Source organism: Xiphias gladius, chromosome 12 (genome assembly GCF_016859285.1).
Source record: "Xiphias gladius isolate SHS-SW01 ecotype Sanya breed wild chromosome 12, ASM1685928v1, whole genome shotgun sequence".
NCBI classification, from domain to species: domain Eukaryota; kingdom Metazoa; phylum Chordata; class Actinopteri; order Istiophoriformes; family Xiphiidae; genus Xiphias; species Xiphias gladius.
Genome location: NC_053411.1, coordinates 18,737,404 through 18,758,976, shown reverse-complemented (window position 1 = coordinate 18,758,976; position 21,573 = coordinate 18,737,404). Strand labels below are relative to the sequence as shown.

General features: G+C 43.3%; 2 protein-coding genes across 7 annotated transcripts; one reads left to right on the top strand and one right to left on the bottom strand.

Annotated features, from left to right (window-relative positions):
* Positions 1–77: 77 nt before the first annotated feature.
* On the top strand, positions 78–10,188 carry LOC120797303 (transcription factor 7-like). 5 transcript variants are annotated; one of them, XM_040140864.1, is made up of 8 exons: positions 1,939–2,072; positions 2,462–2,589; positions 2,683–2,792; positions 4,381–4,535; positions 5,005–5,131; positions 5,802–5,909; positions 6,013–6,062; positions 9,719–10,188. In XM_040140864.1, the coding sequence occupies exons 2-7, from the start codon at positions 2,550–2,552 to the stop codon at positions 6,046–6,048; spliced, it is 576 nt and encodes a 191-aa protein (XP_039996798.1). In that variant the 5' UTR covers positions 1,939–2,072; positions 2,462–2,549; the 3' UTR covers positions 6,049–6,062; positions 9,719–10,188. The 5 variants fall into 5 exon arrangements, with proteins under 5 accessions (XP_039996795.1, XP_039996798.1, XP_039996797.1 ...); XM_040140861.1 differs by lacking the exons at positions 6,013–6,062; positions 9,719–10,188 and adding an exon at positions 78–160 and having other exon boundaries at positions 2,048–2,072; positions 5,005–5,900; XM_040140863.1 differs by lacking the exons at positions 6,013–6,062; positions 9,719–10,188 and having other exon boundaries at positions 2,683–2,786; positions 5,005–5,900.
* On the bottom strand, positions 7,169–20,098 carry LOC120797273 (phosphatidylcholine:ceramide cholinephosphotransferase 2-like). Of its 2 annotated transcripts, none has more exons than XM_040140801.1 (7): positions 19,771–20,098; positions 13,658–14,650; positions 12,844–12,961; positions 12,683–12,740; positions 12,059–12,154; positions 11,222–11,388; positions 7,169–9,846 (listed from the first exon to the last, which is right to left on the bottom strand). In XM_040140801.1, exons 2-7 carry the CDS (start codon positions 14,197–14,199, stop codon positions 9,673–9,675), a joined length of 1,155 nt encoding a protein of 384 aa, XP_039996735.1. In that variant the 5' UTR covers positions 14,200–14,650; positions 19,771–20,098; the 3' UTR covers positions 7,169–9,672. The 2 variants fall into 2 exon arrangements, with proteins under 2 accessions (XP_039996735.1, XP_039996736.1); XM_040140802.1 differs by lacking the exon at positions 19,771–20,098 and adding an exon at positions 19,479–19,761.
* Positions 20,099–21,573: the final 1,475 nt, after the last annotated feature.

Sequence of the window (21,573 nt, the reverse complement as noted above, 5' to 3'; positions counted from 1 at the left end):
AATCCCTCATTTTCAGAGGCTCAGAAGTATTTGGACAAACCAACATAATTATGAATATGTGGATTATTTTTAATTTTAGGATGAAAACCCAGTGCAGTCAATGACCGGCTGAGGTCAGGAACCAATGGGCGTCACCGGATGCTGAGTTCCCTCCCCTGAGGTGCTTCACCAGGCCTTTACTGCAGCCGCCTTCAGTCGCTGCTTGTTTGTGGGTCTTTCTGCCCTCAGTTTTGTCTCCAGTGAAAAACCTGCCCCGTTGGGTTGAGGTCAGGTGACTGACATTGAAGAATATTCCATTTCTGTGCCTTGAGAAGCTCCTGCGCTGCTTTCCCAGTGTGTTGTGGGTCATTATCCAGCTGTACTGCGAAGCACGGTCCTGTCAGTGTTGCGGCATTTGGCTGAACCTGAGCAGGTAGTACAGACCTGTGCACTTGTGAATTCATCCTGCTGCTTCTATCAGAGGTCACACCATCAATAAACAGCAGTGACCCAGTTCCACTGGCAGCCATACGTGCCCAGGCCATAACGCTGCCTCCGGCTTTGGACCAGGAGCCGTTCCGTCTCCAGACTCTTCTCTTCCCATCATCCTGGTACAAGTTCATCTCGGTTTCATCCGTCCAAAGGATCTTGATCCAGAACCGAGGAAGTTTTCTTAGAGGGTTTCTGGCAGAGTCTAATCTGGCCTTTCTGTTCTTCCACATCCAGCTGTTACAGAGCAACAGAATGATTCATCTGGATCCGGTGTGTGTGTCACCTGATGACTCTAGGTCCAGCACTCCCTCTCTTTCAGCTCTGGTTTTGCTCCACCATGTCCACCAGCTGGTCTCCGACTGGGCCCGTCTGCTGCTTGCTGCCGAGCGGGCAGCGGACATTGGATTTTTACAGCCGTTTCTCTGAAAACATCTGGCTGCTGCCGCTGAAAACGACGCCACGAGAGCGGCGAGAGTGAACCGGAGCAGTGAGCCGATGAAGGACGAGCCGAGACTCAGCGTAAAGCTGCGTGAAGCCTAAGAGTCATGGTGGTTGGCACTATGAACAACACCTTGATCATTACACACAGTTATTATTGATATATTGATTAGAGAAGCTTCAAATTAAGCTTTAGTGACAATTACTAATAATGTCCTCGTAATAATTACACTGTTATCGCGGTCGTTTGTCATGGAACTCATGCAGTAAATTCATCTTTTCAAGCTGAATCAACACGACTCCCTCCATCCGGCTGACACACAATTTCTACGCAAACCACTTCTGACCGTGTTCGTCGCTTCAACGGTGATGAAAGTAAAGTCAGGAAATTCAAATCTTAATCTTACAATTAACAAAAATATCTCACAGCCAGATGTTCAGTTTTAACCTCACTCGACAGAAGAATGTGCCAAAAGTCGCAGCTTGATTTTTTTTCTTTTTACTGCTGATTTTTATTCGCTGGGAGTCAGTCTGAGGATCCGCGGCTAAACAGCTGTGACAGCTGTGCCGGCAACGCCACAGGGAGAGTCACCCCTGACTCAAACACCAAACCCGGGGGGGGGGGGCAAAATGGGACAGGAAGGCTGGGGACATATGTTTCTGGGCAGAGAAGCTGCAGCTGAGTGTTTTAAATGTCGCTCTTCAACACGATGAGCATCACAAGGTCGATTCCATCCACCCTCCGCAGCCTTCGCGTCGTCCTCAACAGGCGTCGCAGCTTTAAAAAAACGTTCTTCCAAAAGTTCAGAGCCGCAGTTATGAAGGGGTTAACGCCCGTCACGCTGCCCCCAAGTGGCCGAAAGCGTGAACGACACTGTTACAGAGAACAAGCAATATGAGCAACCCGAGGCCAGAAATGGGTGACACTGTGCGTGCGTGCGTGTGTGTCCGCGTGCGTGTGCGCGCATGTGTGCGCGTGCGTCTTCGCATCATCCCTCCGATCTGCGGAGCCACATGATCCGACCGATGCGTCCTCTCGTCTTTAACTTCCAGTTTAATCAATAAATCGCGACACTTAGTTTTGGCTGACTCGAGTCGTCTCAGTTAACTTTTCTTTCTTTCTTCCTTCTTTTGTCAGGACGGAGCAGATGTCCAGCGGAGGGGTGAGTGTTTCTCATTAGTACTAAACTATCTTATCGCTCATTTTGATTATTATTTTATCTCACTTATCTTGTTTTCCTTTTTATTGTGAAAATCCCGTCACTCTCTCTCACGTCCTTGCTCCAATCCATACGTCCCTTCAACACAAAGTCTTTTTAATATTATTAGTAAATTACTTTTATTCTAAACACTTTCTTCATTTGAATTTTTATACACAAACGACGGTTTATTGTATATTTATATCCTTTTACACGATGTTTACAAATGCATGGAATGTTATCGGCATTATCTCTAATAGATCTTATTATTTTATGACAAATAGACTTGAGTAGACTCAGACTAGATGATTATTGATGTTCACGACGTGAGGTGGGACTGTTTCATTCTGCAGCACAACTCTCATCTAGCATTCGGCTATAGGACGTTTGTTCCGGGGCGAATGAACTGAATCATCGATCTTCCTCCAGGAGACCGGACCGATGAGCGGCCTGAATCAGTTCCCGGCAGCACCGACCTGTGGTGGGTCTCGCAGCTGAATGCAAATGTGGTCGGCCTGAGCTGATGAAGACGGATTTCTGGATGTTTTCTCAGTTTTTACTCGCCATGTTTCAGGTAAACCTCAGGTGTGTGACTGGTGTCCACCTCCGCCGCAGCAGTACCCGAATCTGACCGGCTGGGGGCGAAACAACGCGACGCACACTCAGACCACCGCAGCTGTGAGTGTGTGTGTGTGTGTGTGGTGTCAAACTATCCCTTCGAGCCAATATGTTCCCCTTCTAACAGAATCAGTGTTAAACGTAACCCCGGGAGTCGGAGGGCTCCACCGCCCCCCAGGCTCGGCGTCAGTGCGCGTGACTAACGCGTCGACCCAACTGCGGTGAAACGCGGACCCTCCGGCACCGTCGGGAGAAAACAGCCGAGAGGGAGGACGCCGCCAGCCGCTGTCGCTCTCTGTTACGGCCAAGGCCGGGGGAGGCTGGAGTTTGTTCCGTGGTCACGTCAGACCTCCAGTTTTGGGGGCCATACACCAGAACCCGGGGCCGCCTCGGGGGAGCGGGGGACTTTCTTAGGCCCTCCCCGCCTCTGTGCCAGATGTTACTATATTAGACATCACATCAGATTTCAATCAGACTTATTATCATTCATTGTAGCATTAGAAATGTTAAGGCTTCACTCTCACTTTTCGAGACTCTGTATCTCTAAGGTTTTCTTGGTGCTATTGATGGTCGCGCTTCAATGTATTTACATGAAGTAATCGATTCTCTTTCTATCAGTTTTTAAGGGTAGTGGCGGAGACGCCGTTCCCGCGCTGGATTCAAATTTCCCTACCAGGAAATGATGCGGCGTGATATCCAGCGTTACCGTGTCATTTACTGCGAAATGCTGCTGCTTCACGTTAAGACTTAAACCGGACTAACACGGGCGGGCTTTTATTGTGAAGCAGTCACAGGAAACGCGATGTGTTGATAAACGAGGAGTTGCACCTGTGTTCCCGTGGTAACCGCAGGTGCCACCAATTGAAAACCTGTTTCAAAACGATTGATGCAATTTGCGTCAAAAAAAACCAAAAACAAACAAAACGCACTTGTTCCCAGAGTCGTAACTCAGTTAAATCTGAACGCGCAGACGTGAAACGCGTTTTTTAAAATTCAGTGTGACTTACACGTCCCGAGGATGTCATCATCTCTGAGGTCCATAACAAATAAACGTCTGTAAATCTGCTTAGAAATCATCCAAAAAAAAAAGAAAAAAAAGACTCCTCATTACTGCAGAACTTGCCTGAGAAATATCATGTTTTAAAGTCTCCTACAGTGTCAGAGTCATCCAGCGGCAAACAGGAAACGCTGGTAATCGCTAACGCGCCAAACTTTCAGACTTGTTGCCACTAAAGCGGCACAGTGCGTTTAATTCCCTCCCAATATTAAAGGAAAGTGAAATAGACACACAGAACATCGTAAATGCCTCGTGTTGTGGGCCGTGAAGTTAGACCTCACGCTGCCCTCTGGTGGAGACACTGCAATCACGCTGCGGCGAAAATTAACAGGCTAAACATCTGAACTTAGCAGCTTGTTAACGTAACATATACAATATTTTTAGTGCAACTCCAGAGCAAAGGAAAAAAAAAAAAAAAAGGTCCCGACCTGCCAATGTTAACATGAAACCATTTAATCAAACTGAAATTTCTTTCTCCATGTTCCATGACAACCTGTTTGATAATGAATAACTTCTCCCAAAGCAGAGCTTGAGCTGAAGACGTGAACTGTACTAACTCGGATTTTTTTCTTCGCTCTCCTCTCTTCAACTCCGCAGTCGTCCGTCCATCCTCTCATCCCTCTCCTCCTCTACAGTGACAGACATTTCCCTCCGTCCTCCCCGTACACTCAGCCAATCGGTGCATCCGCTGCCAGACAGGCCGACGCCCACTCCAGGACGCAGCCCTGTTACCATGGCACCAGTGCCGCAGGGTGAGTTTTTAAGGGGTTCAGGTTTTCACAATATTACTTGTACTGATGGGATCACTAGTAAGAGGACTACTACTAACACTACTGCAAACATTACTACTGATACTGCAAATCCAGCTACTGTATACTTCCACCACTGCAACCATTGCAAGTTGTACTAATACTACCAGATAGTATTGAAAGTACTGCTACTGCTACTACTGCTACTGCTACTACTGCTATTGCTATTGCTACTGCTACTACTGTTACTACTGCTAATGCTGCTAATGCTACTACTACAGCTACTACTGATAGTGCTACTACAGTAACAGTAGTATTACTACTGCTACAAAAAGCACTAGTCCCCCTGTTTCTGGAGTACTACTGCAGTACTGCTGGAGTGTTCAGACCACTGATCTGGACGAACCCCCTCCCTCCTCTCTCTCTCTCTCTCTCTCTCCCCCCCTGTGTTCTGTGTGTCTCTCGTCCTCAGCAGCAGACAGGTAGTGAAGAAGCCTCTGAACGCCTTCATGCTCTACATGAAGGAGATGAGACACCAAGTGCTGCAGGAGGGACCAGAGAGAGAGAGCGCCGCCATCAACCGCATCCTGGGACGTCGGGTGAGAGAGAGGGAGGTTACCCTGATGATGTCACCTGTCTTGGTTCGAAGACCTGGTCCCACGGTTGCCAATTGTCTTAACAGAAAAATGCCTCCATCTCTAAGTCATAACTCAAATCAAACCTCAACACACAGACGTGAAACACACATTTTTAGATTCAGTGGGACTTTACACTTTCCAAGAATAACATTACCTCCTATTTCCATACAGAGAAACATCAGTAAATCTGCTTAGAAATCATTTTAAAACTTTCTCCTGCCTGATAATCTTCCTGTGTTTAAGTTGGACAGGTGTCTGAACGTCCACGGCTACGCTGACAACAGGAGCTGATCACAGAGGATTCAGCAGCTTTTAATGGGACAGTTGGACTGAATGTGAACAAATACAGGCTTAAAAAACAAACAGGGCCCAGTTGTAACCCAGATCAGAAACTTTGAGCATGATTATCCCCCAAATCAAAGGGGGGGGGGGGGGCAGTGATTCAGGGCTTCGGAGAGAATTAAAAATGTTGGAAAAGAGACCTGAATAGTGGAAAATGTTTTAATCTACTGGAGCAACAGTTTTAGAGGATTGTTCAGCCTCGGCAGACGTCTGTGTCTCTTTCTTGTCCTTTCATTTGATTTTAACTCGTCTAATCCCCAGTCTCTGTCTCCGTCTCCGTCTCCGTCAGTGGCACGCTCTGTCGCACTCTGAACAGTCCAAGTATTACGATCTGGCCCAGAAGGAGAGACTGCTCCACATGCAGCTTTATCCCGGATGGTCTGCCAGAGACAACTACGTACGTACGGTCTGTCCATGACAGGGTCTACATGCTGTGTGTGTGTTTGTGGCAGAAGGCTTCGGTTTCTTCTTTTTTTTAAAAATTTTTTTTTATTTTCCAGGGTAAAAGGAAGCGGAAGCGGAGCCAGCAGCCCTGAGGAAGCTGCCCCAGGTACCTGCAAGTCTTGAATTCAGTCCCCAGTTCAGTTTCCTAAAAATAAAATGCAAACTGGTGATGTGATTGGCTGCGTTCACCCGATTTGCCCTAATGGACGGATTAAGACTTTAAGATGAATTCAATGTAAATAAATCATGAAAATTAATACATTCATAAAATAAAATTTGAACAGTGACTTATACAAAATATGAAAATGTGTGTATATACATACATATACATATATACATATACATATATACATATACATATATACATATACATATATACATATACACATATATATATATATATATATACATATATATATATATATGTATATATGTATATATGTATATAAACGATCACGAGAAAAAAAAAAGGCACTAGTAGAAGCATGTGATATGAAAAAGTCTTAAAAAAAAAAAAAAAAAAAAACTGCTGTAAGGAAATAAAAATGGGCCGACAGTGAGGAGAAAAAAACCAAACAAACAAACTTGAAAATCAAGTTTGAAGAAGGTAAAGTTGAGAATAAAAATCTCATGTTGCAAAGTGTTTGTCAGAAAATATTCCAACAATTTAAGTGATAAAAATATTAGAAAAAAACTTTACCTGTGGGACTCCGTACACATATGAATTTATAAATAGACTGAAGTGTGCGGACATTTAATTTACTGTATATTGTTATATATATATATATATAAAACGAGTGTCACTTTGTTTAGTGAAAAATATTTAGGCCTTCTAAAGCCTTTTTAAAAGGGAACTACTTTTTAAGACTCTCTGTTCCTCACTGAATAAAGTTTGGATTAAATAAATCAAGCGTTAATTTTCAAGTGTCAGTCCAAAACACTTAAAAACATGTCGCTTGCTCAAGGAAAACAAAAAAAGAAAAGAAGTCTATGTATGAGTCCGTGCTCATTCTGTACCAGTTAAATCGGTTCTGTGTGCCATGTAGAAACAGTCCGTTCAAAATCCTACTCAAGTATCCTCGGCTTCGTGTGGTCAAAGTATCAGTAGTAAAAGTACTGACGTATTATAAACCTCGTGTACTTTATGATGCAGTGAAATGTACCGCACGGTTGGTTTTTTTCTTTAACAGGATAAATCATCAGCACCAGCTCTTGACTGAAAATAAATCTTTTATTATCAAAGCAAACATCTGGATGATGACACTTTTCAAGTCAACTTTAACAAGGACAGATGTGAATGTTTCCACGTTGAACATCAGGCAACACTTTTATAAAATTTGCTCTGGAACTTTACACGACGACAACCTTCATTAGAACGACTTAAATTCAGCAGCATTTTAAAAGGGAGTTTGGGGTGAATCTAAAGCTTACAGACGGTTTTGGTTTCACTGATTCGTTATACAGTAAAAAAAAATAAAGCCATAAAAATATAATAAGACATGATTGAAAATATAACTTACACAACGATAATCAAGTACAGGAAAACATATACAACATTGATCTTTAACTTACACTCCGGACTCGCACGCTGTCGCTAGCTTTGTTAGCTTTGTTCGTGAGTCTCTGGCTAGCTAACAAACCAAAACAGCGAGAAATCATCTCTATATTTAAACCTTTGGCCTCTTTTTTCTTTGTTGAGCGACAATGCCTCTGCCTTTCGTGTACGACACGTATTTTTTAAGGGTTGTCGGCATCACTCATCGAAGTTGTTTGGGTTAATGAGCTAGCATGCGGCTGACTGCAACTAATTCACATAGAAGTGCTTTCACTGTCTAGTTGATGAAGACCCAACTTAAATTAGGTCGTTAAGTAGTTGGCAGGTTAGCTTTGGTCCCAAACATCTGGCGCTCTTACCAACCAAACATAAATAATTTTTCTGTCGAGAGAGAGACGCCGCGCTTTTAGCTTCGTTGGCATCACTCTTTCGGTTTTTGTCTGACACGCCCAGTGAACACACGAAACACTGCTATCCTCTGCAAGAGATTAAAAATAAAATCAAGAGTCGTTAATAAATCCACCTCTGCTGAGTTCTGAGCGCAGGAAGCACATCGACAGACGGTTTTTCTCTTGTTTGGTTATTACTTGAACATACGGTCCCTGGTGCCTTTTGCCAGTTTTAGTTTGTATTTAGTTCAGTGAAGTTGGTGCACGGCAGCTTGTGTTTCGACAACTTCAGCTTCTTCTATCAAATTCAATTATTACAGGAAATGAAGCGAATTTCTCAAAATAGGGTATGAAAACGTACGGTTCGAGTATTGGTACCGAGGCTCAGTTACTTTATCTAACGGGACTTGACCACTTCAGCTGGTTGATCCGTCTTTGTTTGAGCTGCAGGATGTGTCCACTCCTCGACTTCACTACGTTACGCCCTGTTACCTGAACATGAAGAGCACAAAACCACGTCTATGATTTTAACTCCGTCGTGGCAGAATCTCGGACGTTCGTACGGTAGATTTTTATTATTATTATATTTAGTTGCGCCTCTCGAGACTTTTATGGCATCTGAGACTGTTTTAAACCTTCAGTCGAGACAGAGATTTGATGTTTATCATGACTCGAGCCCAAACTATTAGTCAATGAATTGATTAGTCTGCTGAGAGAGAAATGATCTGCAACTATTTTTGATCAATCTTTTCAGTGGTTTTTCAAGCAAAAACAGCGAAACATGCCGAATATTCTCTGACTCCTGCCTCTCAAATGAGATGATCTCCTCATTTTCTTGGTCATACATCTTTGTAACCCAAATATTTTTGGACTCTTGGTCGAACAAAACAAGACATTTGAAGACGTCTCGTCCGGCTCTGCGAAGCCCCGTCGGGTCTTTTTTGACAGGTTTTTTGGGGTTTTTTTGACATTTCACAGACTAAACCAACAATCGGTAGGTAATCGGAGACGAAAGCAATCATCAGTTGCAGCCCTAATCCTGACAGCAGAAATAAAAGGTGAATGAATGCCATGATAAATCCCTGAAATCCCTCAAAAGCCTCCGACAGAAATTTGATCATCATCTTTTGCTCCTTTCTAGAACTTGTAGTATTTTAAACGTGTCTGATAAGGTGTTTTTTAATGAAATGCTCAAATCCCATCACACACCTTCAACTGTGCGACAGTGTCACTGTGTCCTCAGCCGCTTAACAACTTAAGGGCTTGTTTTTGTGTCATCGAGTAACACAAAGCAGTCGGATGATTCCGGATGATTCCGGATGATTCCGTGGAGGCCAGTGAGTGATTAGCACCTAGCAGTGAAATGAGACACATTTTCCACCACTTGTGACTTGTTTCACCTCAGAGTCACACCTCTTGTTTTCCTGACATTTAGCCTTTGAGGTCGAGCGTTCGAACTTCCGCTGAACACACCATGTATTGATCCACACGTCTGAACATTTCACAGGTAAAAGGAAGGAAGATGAACTGCATCATTGCCGTTTGGCTGATTAATCTGTGCTGATAAATAAGTGGCAGGTGATCATGATAATGTAAACGTCGTAACACCTTTTCTGCGCCTCCTCGTCCTCAGTAGTCGGGACAGAGGTGCGTACGCTCCTTCTGTGTGTCCGTCCCTCTGTCCTCTCCTTTCGGAGCCACGGGGGATGGACTCTGTTTCCGTCACTCGGGTCACTTATGTCCTCTTTCCTCCCCCCTCCTCCCCTCGGTCCTCACTCGTCCCTGCCCCCCTCCACCATCCTGTATCTCTGTCTGCAGGATGAAGGCAGGGGCACCGGCCACGAGAACACGATGGGAACCGTCGTCTGGACGTTCCTCTCCAGAAAGCCGAAGACCGGGTTCCACCACGTCCTCGACAGGTAGTTGTTTGGAGCCTGACGCAGCGCCTGAGCAGAAACCGACACAAAATCGATTCCGTGAAATTATACCAGAGCTGAAACAATCCATCAATTAGTGCCTCAAAAGAAATAGAACTGATCTGATAATCAATTCGTCATTTCAGTCATTTAACCATCAAAAATGGTCCCAGCTTCTAAAATGTGACGTTTACATGCTTTTAACGTCTCATTTAAAGTCCCCTGCTACTTTTACTGTTTTCTATATATTATTTGGTATTTTTCTTCTGTGTAAAGCTTTGAAAAGCAAACCTTAAATAAACTTATTATTATTATTAATGTTCTTATTATGTCATATTAAACCTTAAGGGCTACAACTAACCATTATTTCATTATCAATGAATCTGATCATTTTTTGGTTGAAAACTACTTATTTACTTATTTTATATGAGAAAGAAAAGCAGAAAATCATCACATCTGAGAAGCTGAAACCGGAAAATATTTGGAAAATTTTCTTGGAAAAAAGATGAATTGATTATCAAAACTCAACTTTGGCTTTGGAAAATATCGACGGTCATTTTTTCCCTTTTTTGTGAATTCTATAGGCAAATCAATTCATTTGAGAAAATCAGCAGCAGATCAATCGACAATAAAAACAATCAGTTGTTCTAATGGTTCATTAGACTGCTCGAGTTTTTGTATCGTTTTAAAACCAAACTTATTACGCAGCTTCGCTCAGTTGAAGTTACATGAACACATTTGGAACTGAAGGAAACAAGTTGTGACAGATCAATACTATCGGTCCTATAGATTATACTGAACCTTACAATGTACGGTTTGTACAGTTATGAAGCAGGAAATCAACACATTTCACAGTTCAATACCTGGAAATGATCAAATACAAGCAACATCTGTCGTCAAACTCTGAACCATCACTTCACGTTCGAGACATCACTAAAGGTTTTTTCCAAATGTTTCATTTTTTGATTACTGAGATGTTTCTGCTGCTGTTCCACCACTGTCTACGGTTAGCGTGGAAGACATACAATGCCTAATGTTATTTGTTCTTCCTTTCTATGTAGCATTTACTGTGTCACGTTTCAGTTAAAAACCTGTGTAATGAACCATCGTTTCTCTTTTCTCTTTAATAAAAACTTTGGCGACTGTGAGTTAACGTTTGGGCAACTTGACCAAAAGTAATAAATGATCAGTAAGTGTACAAAGAAAAATGCAGTTCATGTTATTAATAGTTCTCTTTCGATAAAATTCACTGCTGAAAATGCTGCTGCTCCTGACACAACTTAATAAAAAATACCCTTCAAAAAATATGAAGTCAAATCTATAAGCGATTCATAGGTTCAGTAAGTCAACACTGCCAGCAGAGGGCAGTACGAGGTCGTGGCAGTTTGCCTGTGTGTCCACCTACGTGTGTGTTGGCCATGGTGTGGTACCACCAGAAGATCCTGGTGGTGACGAAGTACCCGATCACCACGTCGATGCTGTAGTGCTCGTGGGCGATCAGGATGCAGACGACCCCCGAGGCGCTGAGCAACCAGCAGAGCCAGTGGTACCACCACATCCACCGCGGAGAGTCTGAAAACACACGGGAGATCGCGGCACGTAGAGTGAACCAAATCAAACGCACCTGAAACCCTTTTCAAACTTGTTCAATTTAGGAAGGATTTCTGCGGCGGCAAACTGTGCTGCGAGATACTTCCTGCAGAAAAAACGTTGGCTGTAGTGGGGGCACGTGGGACGGGAAGCGCGTGAGGCTCAGTTATGGCCGAAAGCAGCTGCCAAAGACATTTATTTGGGTCCTGGTCTAGAGACGTGTGCACGTTGTCCTACAACTCTGGGTTTCGTGAGGCGATTTTCACAATAACGAGGAGCAGTGGACCGATGACATACAGACCAAACCACAACTGAGCGGAAAACTCAAACTGCATCAGATTTCATTCTCTTCAGTTTTTTGTTTAAAATGTGTCGTGAGTCACTTTAGATTGAGAGTTTCTCCATTAATAATCAATAAAGTACCAACAAAATATTCAATGTAAATGGAACCAGTCAAACTGGATTATAATTCATAACAAAAGATAATAATAATAATAACAACTAACAACAACAACTAGAAAGACAATAACAATGAAATATAACTCAGTGTTCTGAGCAGTACAGTGAATTTGTCTTTATCAATCAGAGAGCAGCAAGTATGTGATGATAAAAGAGTGTGTGTGTGTGTGTGTGCACCTGTGCTTGTACTCACACTCTTTGATGAAAAGGTAGGACAGGGTCAACATGACGGTGTGGCCACTGTACAGGAAGTCTCCACACATCAAGTGAGAGCCGGTCAGAGACAAACCTGAACACAACAAACCAGGAGCCGTTAAAAAGCGAAAAATCGACAAACGACTAAAACACAACACATCTATGTGTTTTAGGTTTGTAGAACATGTGCAAAACAGTTGAGAAAGAACCGCGTCATCATTCTGCATGTTTTAATAGAATTAATGCTGTCACATACGGCTACACACAGACTGTCAGTAACAGACGTCCATTGTGATGGTCACTGTGAGCACAGACAGGACAGAAACTGAAAGTCTGCTCACGGCCTGAGATCTGCAGACAGCTGTTAGCTGGTGTTCGCTCCCCGGCAGGGACAGACTGAATAAAGTAGAATCCACACACTGTTCACGCCACTTCTTGTAGCCAGAGATGATCCCTCTTCTACACAGACTTAATTATTCACGTCAGTTCACGAGACTGTCGTGACTCAGGGCGACTCTCTATCATCTACTTTACCTTTTAACTTTAAATTTTACACATCATGCAGCCCCAACCGAACCACTCACAAGTAAAGACTGCGTAAACACTTGAGTTTGGGTGTTACCTCCTCCTGAGATCAGCCTCAAAATCCTCCAGATTTTCCCCGTCGAGTCGTTGTACAGCTGCACACAGACAACCAAACCATTAACGGGGCAATGCTGATAACGAACAGCGTGTAAACTACAGGTCAACGTACAGTAAATGTAACCGACTGTTTTCGTGTACCTTTGGAGCGCAGACCATGTGTTTTCCAGGCACAGGCAGGGTGGTGATATACATGGTGACACATCGATACATGTAGAGAGTCCCGATTAGGAAGAAGCAACGACGGCCCACTATAGCTCTGCAGAGAGACAAGGAGAAGAAGAGCTTTACTTCAATGAAATCTTGACCATGGTACCTACAGAACGGGACGGGTCACCCCGAAAAATACACCTGTCAATGTGGTCCAGATGACAAATGCTGCAACCTTTCTAAAACGCACCGCTTGATGCAATTTCTTGTTACTTATCAGGTGACATGTACGCTGATAGATATATCTGCAACGAGCTAATATCGGCTAGTTTATTGGTCCGGCTCTGATGTCCCGATCCAGTCGGGGCATATTTCAATGAATCGTTATCAGCTATAACAGAGCTGATCAAAATCCAACCCTTCCTCTACCATACGCCGCTGTGTCTGTTTACTGTGCTCTTTCTGCACAGCTTCAATTAAAACTGGATAAATAACTGTAGCATCATTGGCCCTGGAGAAATTAAATTTCATCCCCGCTTTGCACTTGTATATGGATAAAGGTCTTGAATCTCAAAGTCAAAATCAACCTGACAGTTTCGACTCGAGACCGTCAGTGGCTGGATCAAGTAGCTCGTGAAAAATTAGGTTTGTCAGATTCAGTATCTACAGCTGTTATTTCAATGTATCAGATACCATAAGAATCAGATGATAAAATATCAGAAGGACCTGGATCGGGACCAAAATACTTGATTGGGACATCCCTACTACTGATACTACAAACACCAGTGACAGCTGCTGATCGTACTTGTGTTTGAGGAAGATCCACTGGATGAGCCAGAGTCCGACCAGGATCAGTCCGTTGACCTCGGTGACGGTGAAGGCCCAGGGCACTCGGTCTATGTAGTCAAAGAACTTGTCGGGCAGCGGTGGGTTCACCGACTTGTCCGGCACCCTCTCGTGGACGACTGTGATGATGACGGTGGTGAAGACGAGGTTGAACAGGGCGTAGAGGAAGGCCACTCCCGTCTTCCACCACTCCGTCGGGAGGCAGTTCGCTCGCTCCTCCGGCACGGTGATCTTGACGTAGTCGCAGTGTCGCCTCAGTCCGCTGCTCAGAGAGTGGATCAGCTGGTTCTGTTGGAACAGGCTGCTCAGTTTGCTGCGCTCGTGTTTATTTTTGCCGTCGTGGGCGTCGGTGGCTGGCGTCGGCGAGGAAATGTGGCGTGTCGGTTTACCGTTGGCCACCCTTGGAGGATGAGGAGGCATGGGTGGATTTGTCGTGGTCACATTAGCTTCCACATGGGGGCGAACATCATCATTGTCCTTGATCAGTTCTGACGCTGCCATTGAGCTGCGTGTTGGGTTGTTTCTCCTATAGCAAGTCTTAATGATCGCGTGACCAATAAGAAGAGAGCTTTTGCCGTTCGTCAGCCGATCAAAGTCCTAGTAAGGGGTCAGCTGAACAACAAAAATCAGCTTAACTGTGTTGCTTTTGTTGTTTTCAGGAGTTTGAGTTCCACAAATATTCCTTTATCATCAGGAATCGACTGCTTGTGTCTGGTTCAGCTGAGACCAATAATCAAGTATCAGCGATCAATAGCAGGGATCAGTAGTCCAGCAGCAGTGATGGGAGTTCTTCTGTTTGGTCAGACAGTGATCACAAAGTCCAGGATCAAAGACGCAGGCAACCTTACACTGTAGTCAATGATCTGACCAATATCAGCAGTCGAACCGGCGAGGTCACAGAGCAGGCAGGTGATTGGTCGATCCGGTCTGGTCAGGATGATTTAGCACAAACCTGAAAAACCACAACAAACATTTTTACCTTCAGTTTAGCGCCTGACTCAAAATGAGACCTGATGTGAAAACATCTCATGAGCTTTTCCAGATTATTCGAGCGTCTTTTCTCCCGTTTTCCCCTCAGATATTCAGTTGTGCCGATATTCATTTGAGGATGAATGAACTGCTTAAATAAGCCAAAATTCGTAAACGGTGTTTCGTTCCGGCAGGTTGATGTTAAGCAAATCTCCGGTCTGACTTCTGATTTTGCACTCTGTTTTCTTAACGCGTCAGTGCATGCGTGAGGCGTTTCCATTGAATATCTCCTCATGCAGTCTAGTTGCATCCCTAAAATAGTCACCTGCAATTTATGCGTAAATAAAGCAAATTTCATGGCGACTACTCGATCACTCGGTAACATTGACACTGCATGTAGAATAAAGGATCATTATTTTTTTCATCCACAATCTATGATTACGCCGATTCCAGCTTTTCAAATGTGAGGATTTGCTCCTTTTTTTTTTTGGTCACATGCGATTGTAAACTGAATATATTTGGGGTCTGGACTGTCGGTCGGACAAAACAAAACATCTGAAGACATCTCCTTGGGCATTTTTCACTATCTTCTGACATTTTAGACTACATTTTTCACTATTTAATTGAAACATAGCTGATATATTGATCAATAATGAAAATGATCATTAGCTCAAGCCCTGTTTTACAGGTAGCGGTAGCAGAAGTCAAAGTTTAAAACAAGAAATACTGTTTAAAAAATAAATGAGTTGATTCTCCTTTTCACACAATCTTCATTTACTTTTCAGCAGTTTTTTGATGCAGTCTGAAGAAATAAGATTTCATTCATTAAACTTTATATGTTGTCAGCTGATCACATTTCTTCCAACCTCACACAATCATTCTGTAACCTGGTTCTGTAAAGCAGCAGCAGTATTATTCTATAGGCATTCTTCATTAGTGAACCAAAGGAATTACCAATGAAGCTCTTAACTACACGCCTACTGAAATCTGCTGTTGCGAGCAGGAAGTGTCTTATCTCTGCAGTTATTGGAGGTCAGTTGGGTTACTTACCTGCCTCTAACACACACACACACACACACACACACACACACACACACACACACACACACACACACACACACAGGGCTGCATGAATAAATCTGTGGTGTTTGACTTTTAGTAACTCAAGGGAGGCACTCCTTGTAAAACACACACACACACACACACACACACACACACACACACACACACACACACACACACACACACACACACACACACACACACACACACACACACACACACACACACACACACACACACATGACTTCTGAGCTGAAATGAGTCAGACAGCACTGACAAGAGGTTGACAGGCAGAAATGTTATCAGTTTAGCAGGTTTATCTTTTACTTCACGTGCTTATCGTTATGTTGTTGAATCAAAAAAATAAAACTATATAACATAACTTGAAAACTGACTAAATAAAAGAATGAAAGCAAAGCTTAAAGCCTTAATAAAAACAAAAACAAGTTAACCGCTGGACAGAGTATCAAACCTGAATTATTTTGAAGTAATCCTTTGGTGGTAAATCAAAGGGATTTTTAATGAAGTTCTGAACTACACAGACCTGAATCTACTGAACTCTACTGCGGTTGTACGCGGGAATTTCCTTATCGCCGCACTTAATCAGGTTCCTCCTGGGCTCTGAGAAACTGTAATGGATATTTTTACTACCTTCTGATATTTAAGAGTCTAAACGACGGATTGTAAAAAGGGGAAATGCAACATTGGGAAATGAAACACATTCTCTGCTGACAGAGGCAGTATTGATAAATGTTAACTGCTGCAGACAGAGTTAAATTGTGGGTCATGTCTCTCTCTCCTGCTAAATACCTCCTCTCTCTGCTGCCTCTGTGACAACAAGTCACACAAACGTGAATGTGTGCTGATATATATGTGAGTGTTGGCCTGTCTGTTGGTGTCTGATGTTAAACCTTCCTGCACAAACACAGGAGTCAAATAGTTTTAAAAACTCTCTGTTCCTCATGTAAACAAACTGCGACATGAAACCTGTCAGGCAGGATTATTTAAAGAGATGTATGGGAGTTGGAGCTGCAATGATTTTTCAATTAATCGATCCACAGAAGAGTAATCTTCAGCTATTCTGATAATCAATTTAACGTTTTGAGTCATTTTATTTAAGAACACGGCTGAAGTTTCTGATTTTAGCTTCTCAAATGTGAATATTTTCTGGTTTCTGTAGTTTCCTATGATAGTAAATTGAATATCTTTGGATTCCGAATCAAAACAGGGCATATGAAGATGTCACAATGGGCTTTGGGAAATTGGGACGGACATTTTTCACTATTTTCTGAAATATTATCGACCAAATGACGAATCAATTAATTGACAAAATGAACAGATTAAAACGATAACAAAAATAATCATTAGCTGCAGCCTTGAGTATTTTTACCAAAGTACTTCACTGATGACCAAAACATTTAACGACCTCTGCTGCATTTCTGATAAACCACTTCCAAAACCTCAAAATCCCCTTAAAACCCATCTAAACCTACTTTTTAAACTTTTTATAAAACACACACAGCTGCACCTGCGGGACGCTTTGGCCTTGGCAGCGCTACTTTAGCTGGATTTTGGTCTGTACCGTATTCAGTCTTCACGCAACCTTGACAAATATTAAAAATAATACACACACACACACACATATACGTGTGTATGTGTGGTTTGAAAGCTCAAAATCTCCGGATTTTACCAGTGTAAAGCATTTCAGGATCCCCATATCGCTCCAACAGCTGTTGTTCATTTTGTAGCAGGTTAGCGTGCACACACAACAGAAAAGGCACGCCTTACCTTTTCAGTAGTTTTTGAGGGAAGACGAGTGTCTAGGTGTTAAACTTCTCACCATTTTCACAGCAAGACTTCACTCAACGTACTGCTTCCAAACTTAAGTCCAACACACGTGTTGTTGTGGATAAAAAGTGCAAAAACTTGAGTAGTTTTGTTTGCAATTGCTGGATTAATTGATTGAGCCCAGGGTTATAACTGTAATCAAAAGGGTAAATAAACTAACCTTTTTATTTTGGGTACATTATTTTTGGGCTTGTACACAAAAATGGGGAGTGTGTGATAACAGGTTAATCACTCCCAGAAAACATCCTGTACATTGTTATGCAACAACTCTAATGCAATCAGTCATTACAGTTGTTCATCTTCAAATTGCTTGCTTTGTCCGGCCAACAGTCCAATAACAAAAAATACTCAGTGTTTCATGATATAAAGAACAGAGAAAAGCAACAAATCCTCACACTGGAGAAGCTGGAACCAGCAAATGTTTGGGCCTTTTGCCTGTTAATTGACTTAAATGATAAATGGATTATCAAAATACGAGCAGCCTCATAGCAGCTTTGTCTAAACATAATAGAGTCTAAAGGGAGCAAACATAATGTAAATGAGAGAGCAGGTAAAGAAAAACAATAATATGACCAACTTTAAATACTTTGTGTTTTGGTTGATGCTAAAAAAGCGTCTTGTACTTTCATTTCAGCAGCTGTTTGCTGAACTTTTAAATGTCGCAGGGTTAAATAATAATTTTCTAACCACCTTGTGCATGATTCATATGTCGCATCCTGTTTACAGGCCAACAGAATAACAGAATTGACCCTAATTAAGTTAAGACCATGGGAATGCAATTTCCCCAAATTATAGCTGATTCATCAACACAAGACAGTCAGAGGGGAAGGGTATGAAATAGCTACGACCAGCAAACTGTTCATCTTGTCTGACTGAAATCAAGGGCTGCAACTAAGATTCATTTTCAGTGCTATTCCATCTTTTGATTTTTTTTTCTTGATGAATTTAGTCTGCTAGCGGTCAGGAAATAGTATGAAAAATACCCATTCACAATTTCCCAGAGCCCCGGCTGACATTTTCAAACTGCTTTGTCCGACAGTCGGAAACCAAAAGAATATTCAGTTAAGATGATGTAAAACAGACAAAAGCAGCTCTAACTGGCAGATGCGTGTCCTCTCCTCCTGATAAATGACTTCAACGGCAAATCCAATACCACAATAGTTGCAGATTAAATAAAGTATATTCTTTTTTTTCTTTAATTACCTGACAGAAAAGTACTCAACTCTTCAGATGAGAGGAGCAGTGAATTTTTGATTTCCACCAAATGAATGGCTTCAGGTTAGCTAAAACGACTGTTGGCTAAAACGACTGTTGGCTAAAACGACTGTTGGCTAAAACGACTGTTGGCTAAAACGACTGTTGGCTAAAACGACTGTTGGCTAAAACGACTGTTGGCTAAAACGACTGTTGGCTAAAACGACTGTTAGCTAAAAGTTTTGTCAGCTGAGGGGATTGTTAGCTAAAACGATAAACATTCAAGCACTACATAAAAGCAAAGTGTATTTACAGGGGAAAAAAAACATTTACAGAAAAGTACGCATCTCTTCACACGAGAGAAGAACCGGGAGCAGAGAATTTTCGCTCATTTTTGTAGGAAATCAGACCAATCGATTAATTAGCAGGCTAATCGTTTTAGCAGTAAATAAAAGTGACACAAACTCAACACCTTAAAAATGACATGACACAAAACTACGTGTCTCCTCACATTAGAAAAATCTGGAAGCGCCAGTGTTTGCTGGACCCATTTTCACCAAATTAATGACTTAAAACGACGGTAGGAAAAATCGTTATCGTGATTTTTCTGTTGATCGATCGACCAGCTAATCGCTTTAGCACAAACTCACAACGTACAAGGTCTGGGCTCATTTTTAAAATGATATCTGAGGGAGAAAAGTACGTACCTCTTCGCGTTTATGAAGAAGCAGCGAATTGTTTTCTGGAGCCGTTTTCCCCAAAATCGAAGAGTTCAAAAACGATTTTCTGTACATCGACAAATCGATTAATGACGCATTTTTTTCGACGCTTGAGGCTTTCACACACAGAGACCCGTGTTCAGCAGACGTCCTTCATTTTGACGCGGCCGGGACGACAGAAACACACCTGTCGGACGGTGCGTGACGCGTTTCTGCTTCTGTCTCGAGCCTACAACAGGTGAAAAACCCGAACAGGATCGGTCCGTCGAAACCAACTCACCTCTTCGACCCGGCTCTCGTCACTTTGTCGGCTCCAGAAACTTCGCCTCCTGGTTTCGCCTCCTGAGCCCGAGGAAACCCCGCCCGGTCCCGCGCCTCCCGTCAGTCGCCGGCCGCGATCCAAATTTGGTGCGGCAGCTTCCGGCGACGCGAGTTCCCCCGCCCGTCTCGCCCTGCTGACTCACCTCCGGCGCCGATGGCGACGACTCACCTGAGCTCGGCTGCACTCGAGATTTCCCGTTACAGAGGGCGCGAGATCGTCGAAAGCGGTGCGCTGCGGCCAGGAAAGAAGGGACAGTGAACATACCCGTGTTAAGTCAAGATGTCTCGGCGTACAACTCGTTACGTTTTAAAAATAAAATGACGTACTGAGGCCACGTCATAGCAATGAATGACGGAAGTTGCGCTTGTGTGTCAGGACCGTGGCTGAGCTCACATGACACCCTGAAGTTCATATGAGCATCAACCGTACACACGTTCAGATGATGGGGGGGAAAAAAAAAAGTCCAGGAAGAGAAACTTTAACTTGTCCCGGCCGTGTCCAACGTGTAGGACCGACTCAGTCCAAAAACCCGACCGGCTTGGCTTTTAATCAACAGGACGACTCAGTAGAGGGACTTTTTTTTACCGGCTGAGGAAACATTAGGAGATGTCAAAGCAGAGGATTCACAAAGTCAAAATAATGAGCTAGTCAAACTCTCTAAATCCACATGGTAGGATCAGAGTTTTCTAATAGCATCTCAATCTGGACTCAGACCATCTCATTAGTGTGAGTTCCTGAGTCATCACGTCGACTCGTCCGCTTAGTGTGTTTGTCTCTTTGCAGTAGCTGCTTTGTCCGGTGAGCGTGCGTAACGCGTAACGCGTCGTATGACCGGGTGAAACCGGACCCGACGCTTGAACTTGGCGTCTCATAATCCGGCCTCCGTGTCTCATCGGTTTCTTCCTGCCCCGGCGGAAACCGACTTCCAGAGTAAACCTTCCCCAGAAAAACAAACAAAAAAAGCCCGATGAATCATCTGGTATCAGACCGTTTTACTTGCAGGACAAACATTGTAACAGGTCTCAGTCACCGTTTCATTGACATGTTTGTAGTTAGATTATAGATCGATTCACGTTATTAGCTCAGTCTTATCGTACCTACTGCTGCGGCCTTGAATCTGAACCACATAATGTAGCCTTCTCCGAATGCGTCCTAATCCTGCGGGTCTGTTCACCGGCAGCCCGAGCCCCGTCGTTCCTTCTGAATTTCTGCAGTCAGTCACAAATCGAACAGAGTAACGACGCCTGGAGCGACTCGGGGTCTAAGTACCTGCCCGGATCTTAAAACTCATGAAGGTCAGGGGTGTGGAAGACACAGAGGCTTTCAGTGACTCCGGGCTGGAATCTGTTGTTTGTTGGAGCCGGTTTTCTCAAGTGTGACCGTTTCTCGGCCAAGAAATCGGTTAAAATAGGAATTTCTCCACCAGAATGAGACAACCGACGGAGGCAACGTTTGCAGAAAATGCAATTCAACAGTTAATTGGATCCCTAGCGTGTCAGGAAAAGACATACTATGAAGATGAGATAGATGTCTTTGGGGGCGAGTCGTACATTTCTCTGCGGGTGGGGTTGAATCGGAGGAACTTGGACGTGCGACTGCCATATTTCTAAAATCTCCACAGTTAATGTTTTCAGGGCTCATCGTTTATTTCGTGGAGGTGAATTTCGCGAGAATAGAAGGATTGAAAATGTACAATGTCACAGGCCAGACCTTGGATTTGGAAAAAACACCACAGACAGGCTCCAGAGCTGGTAGACCAGC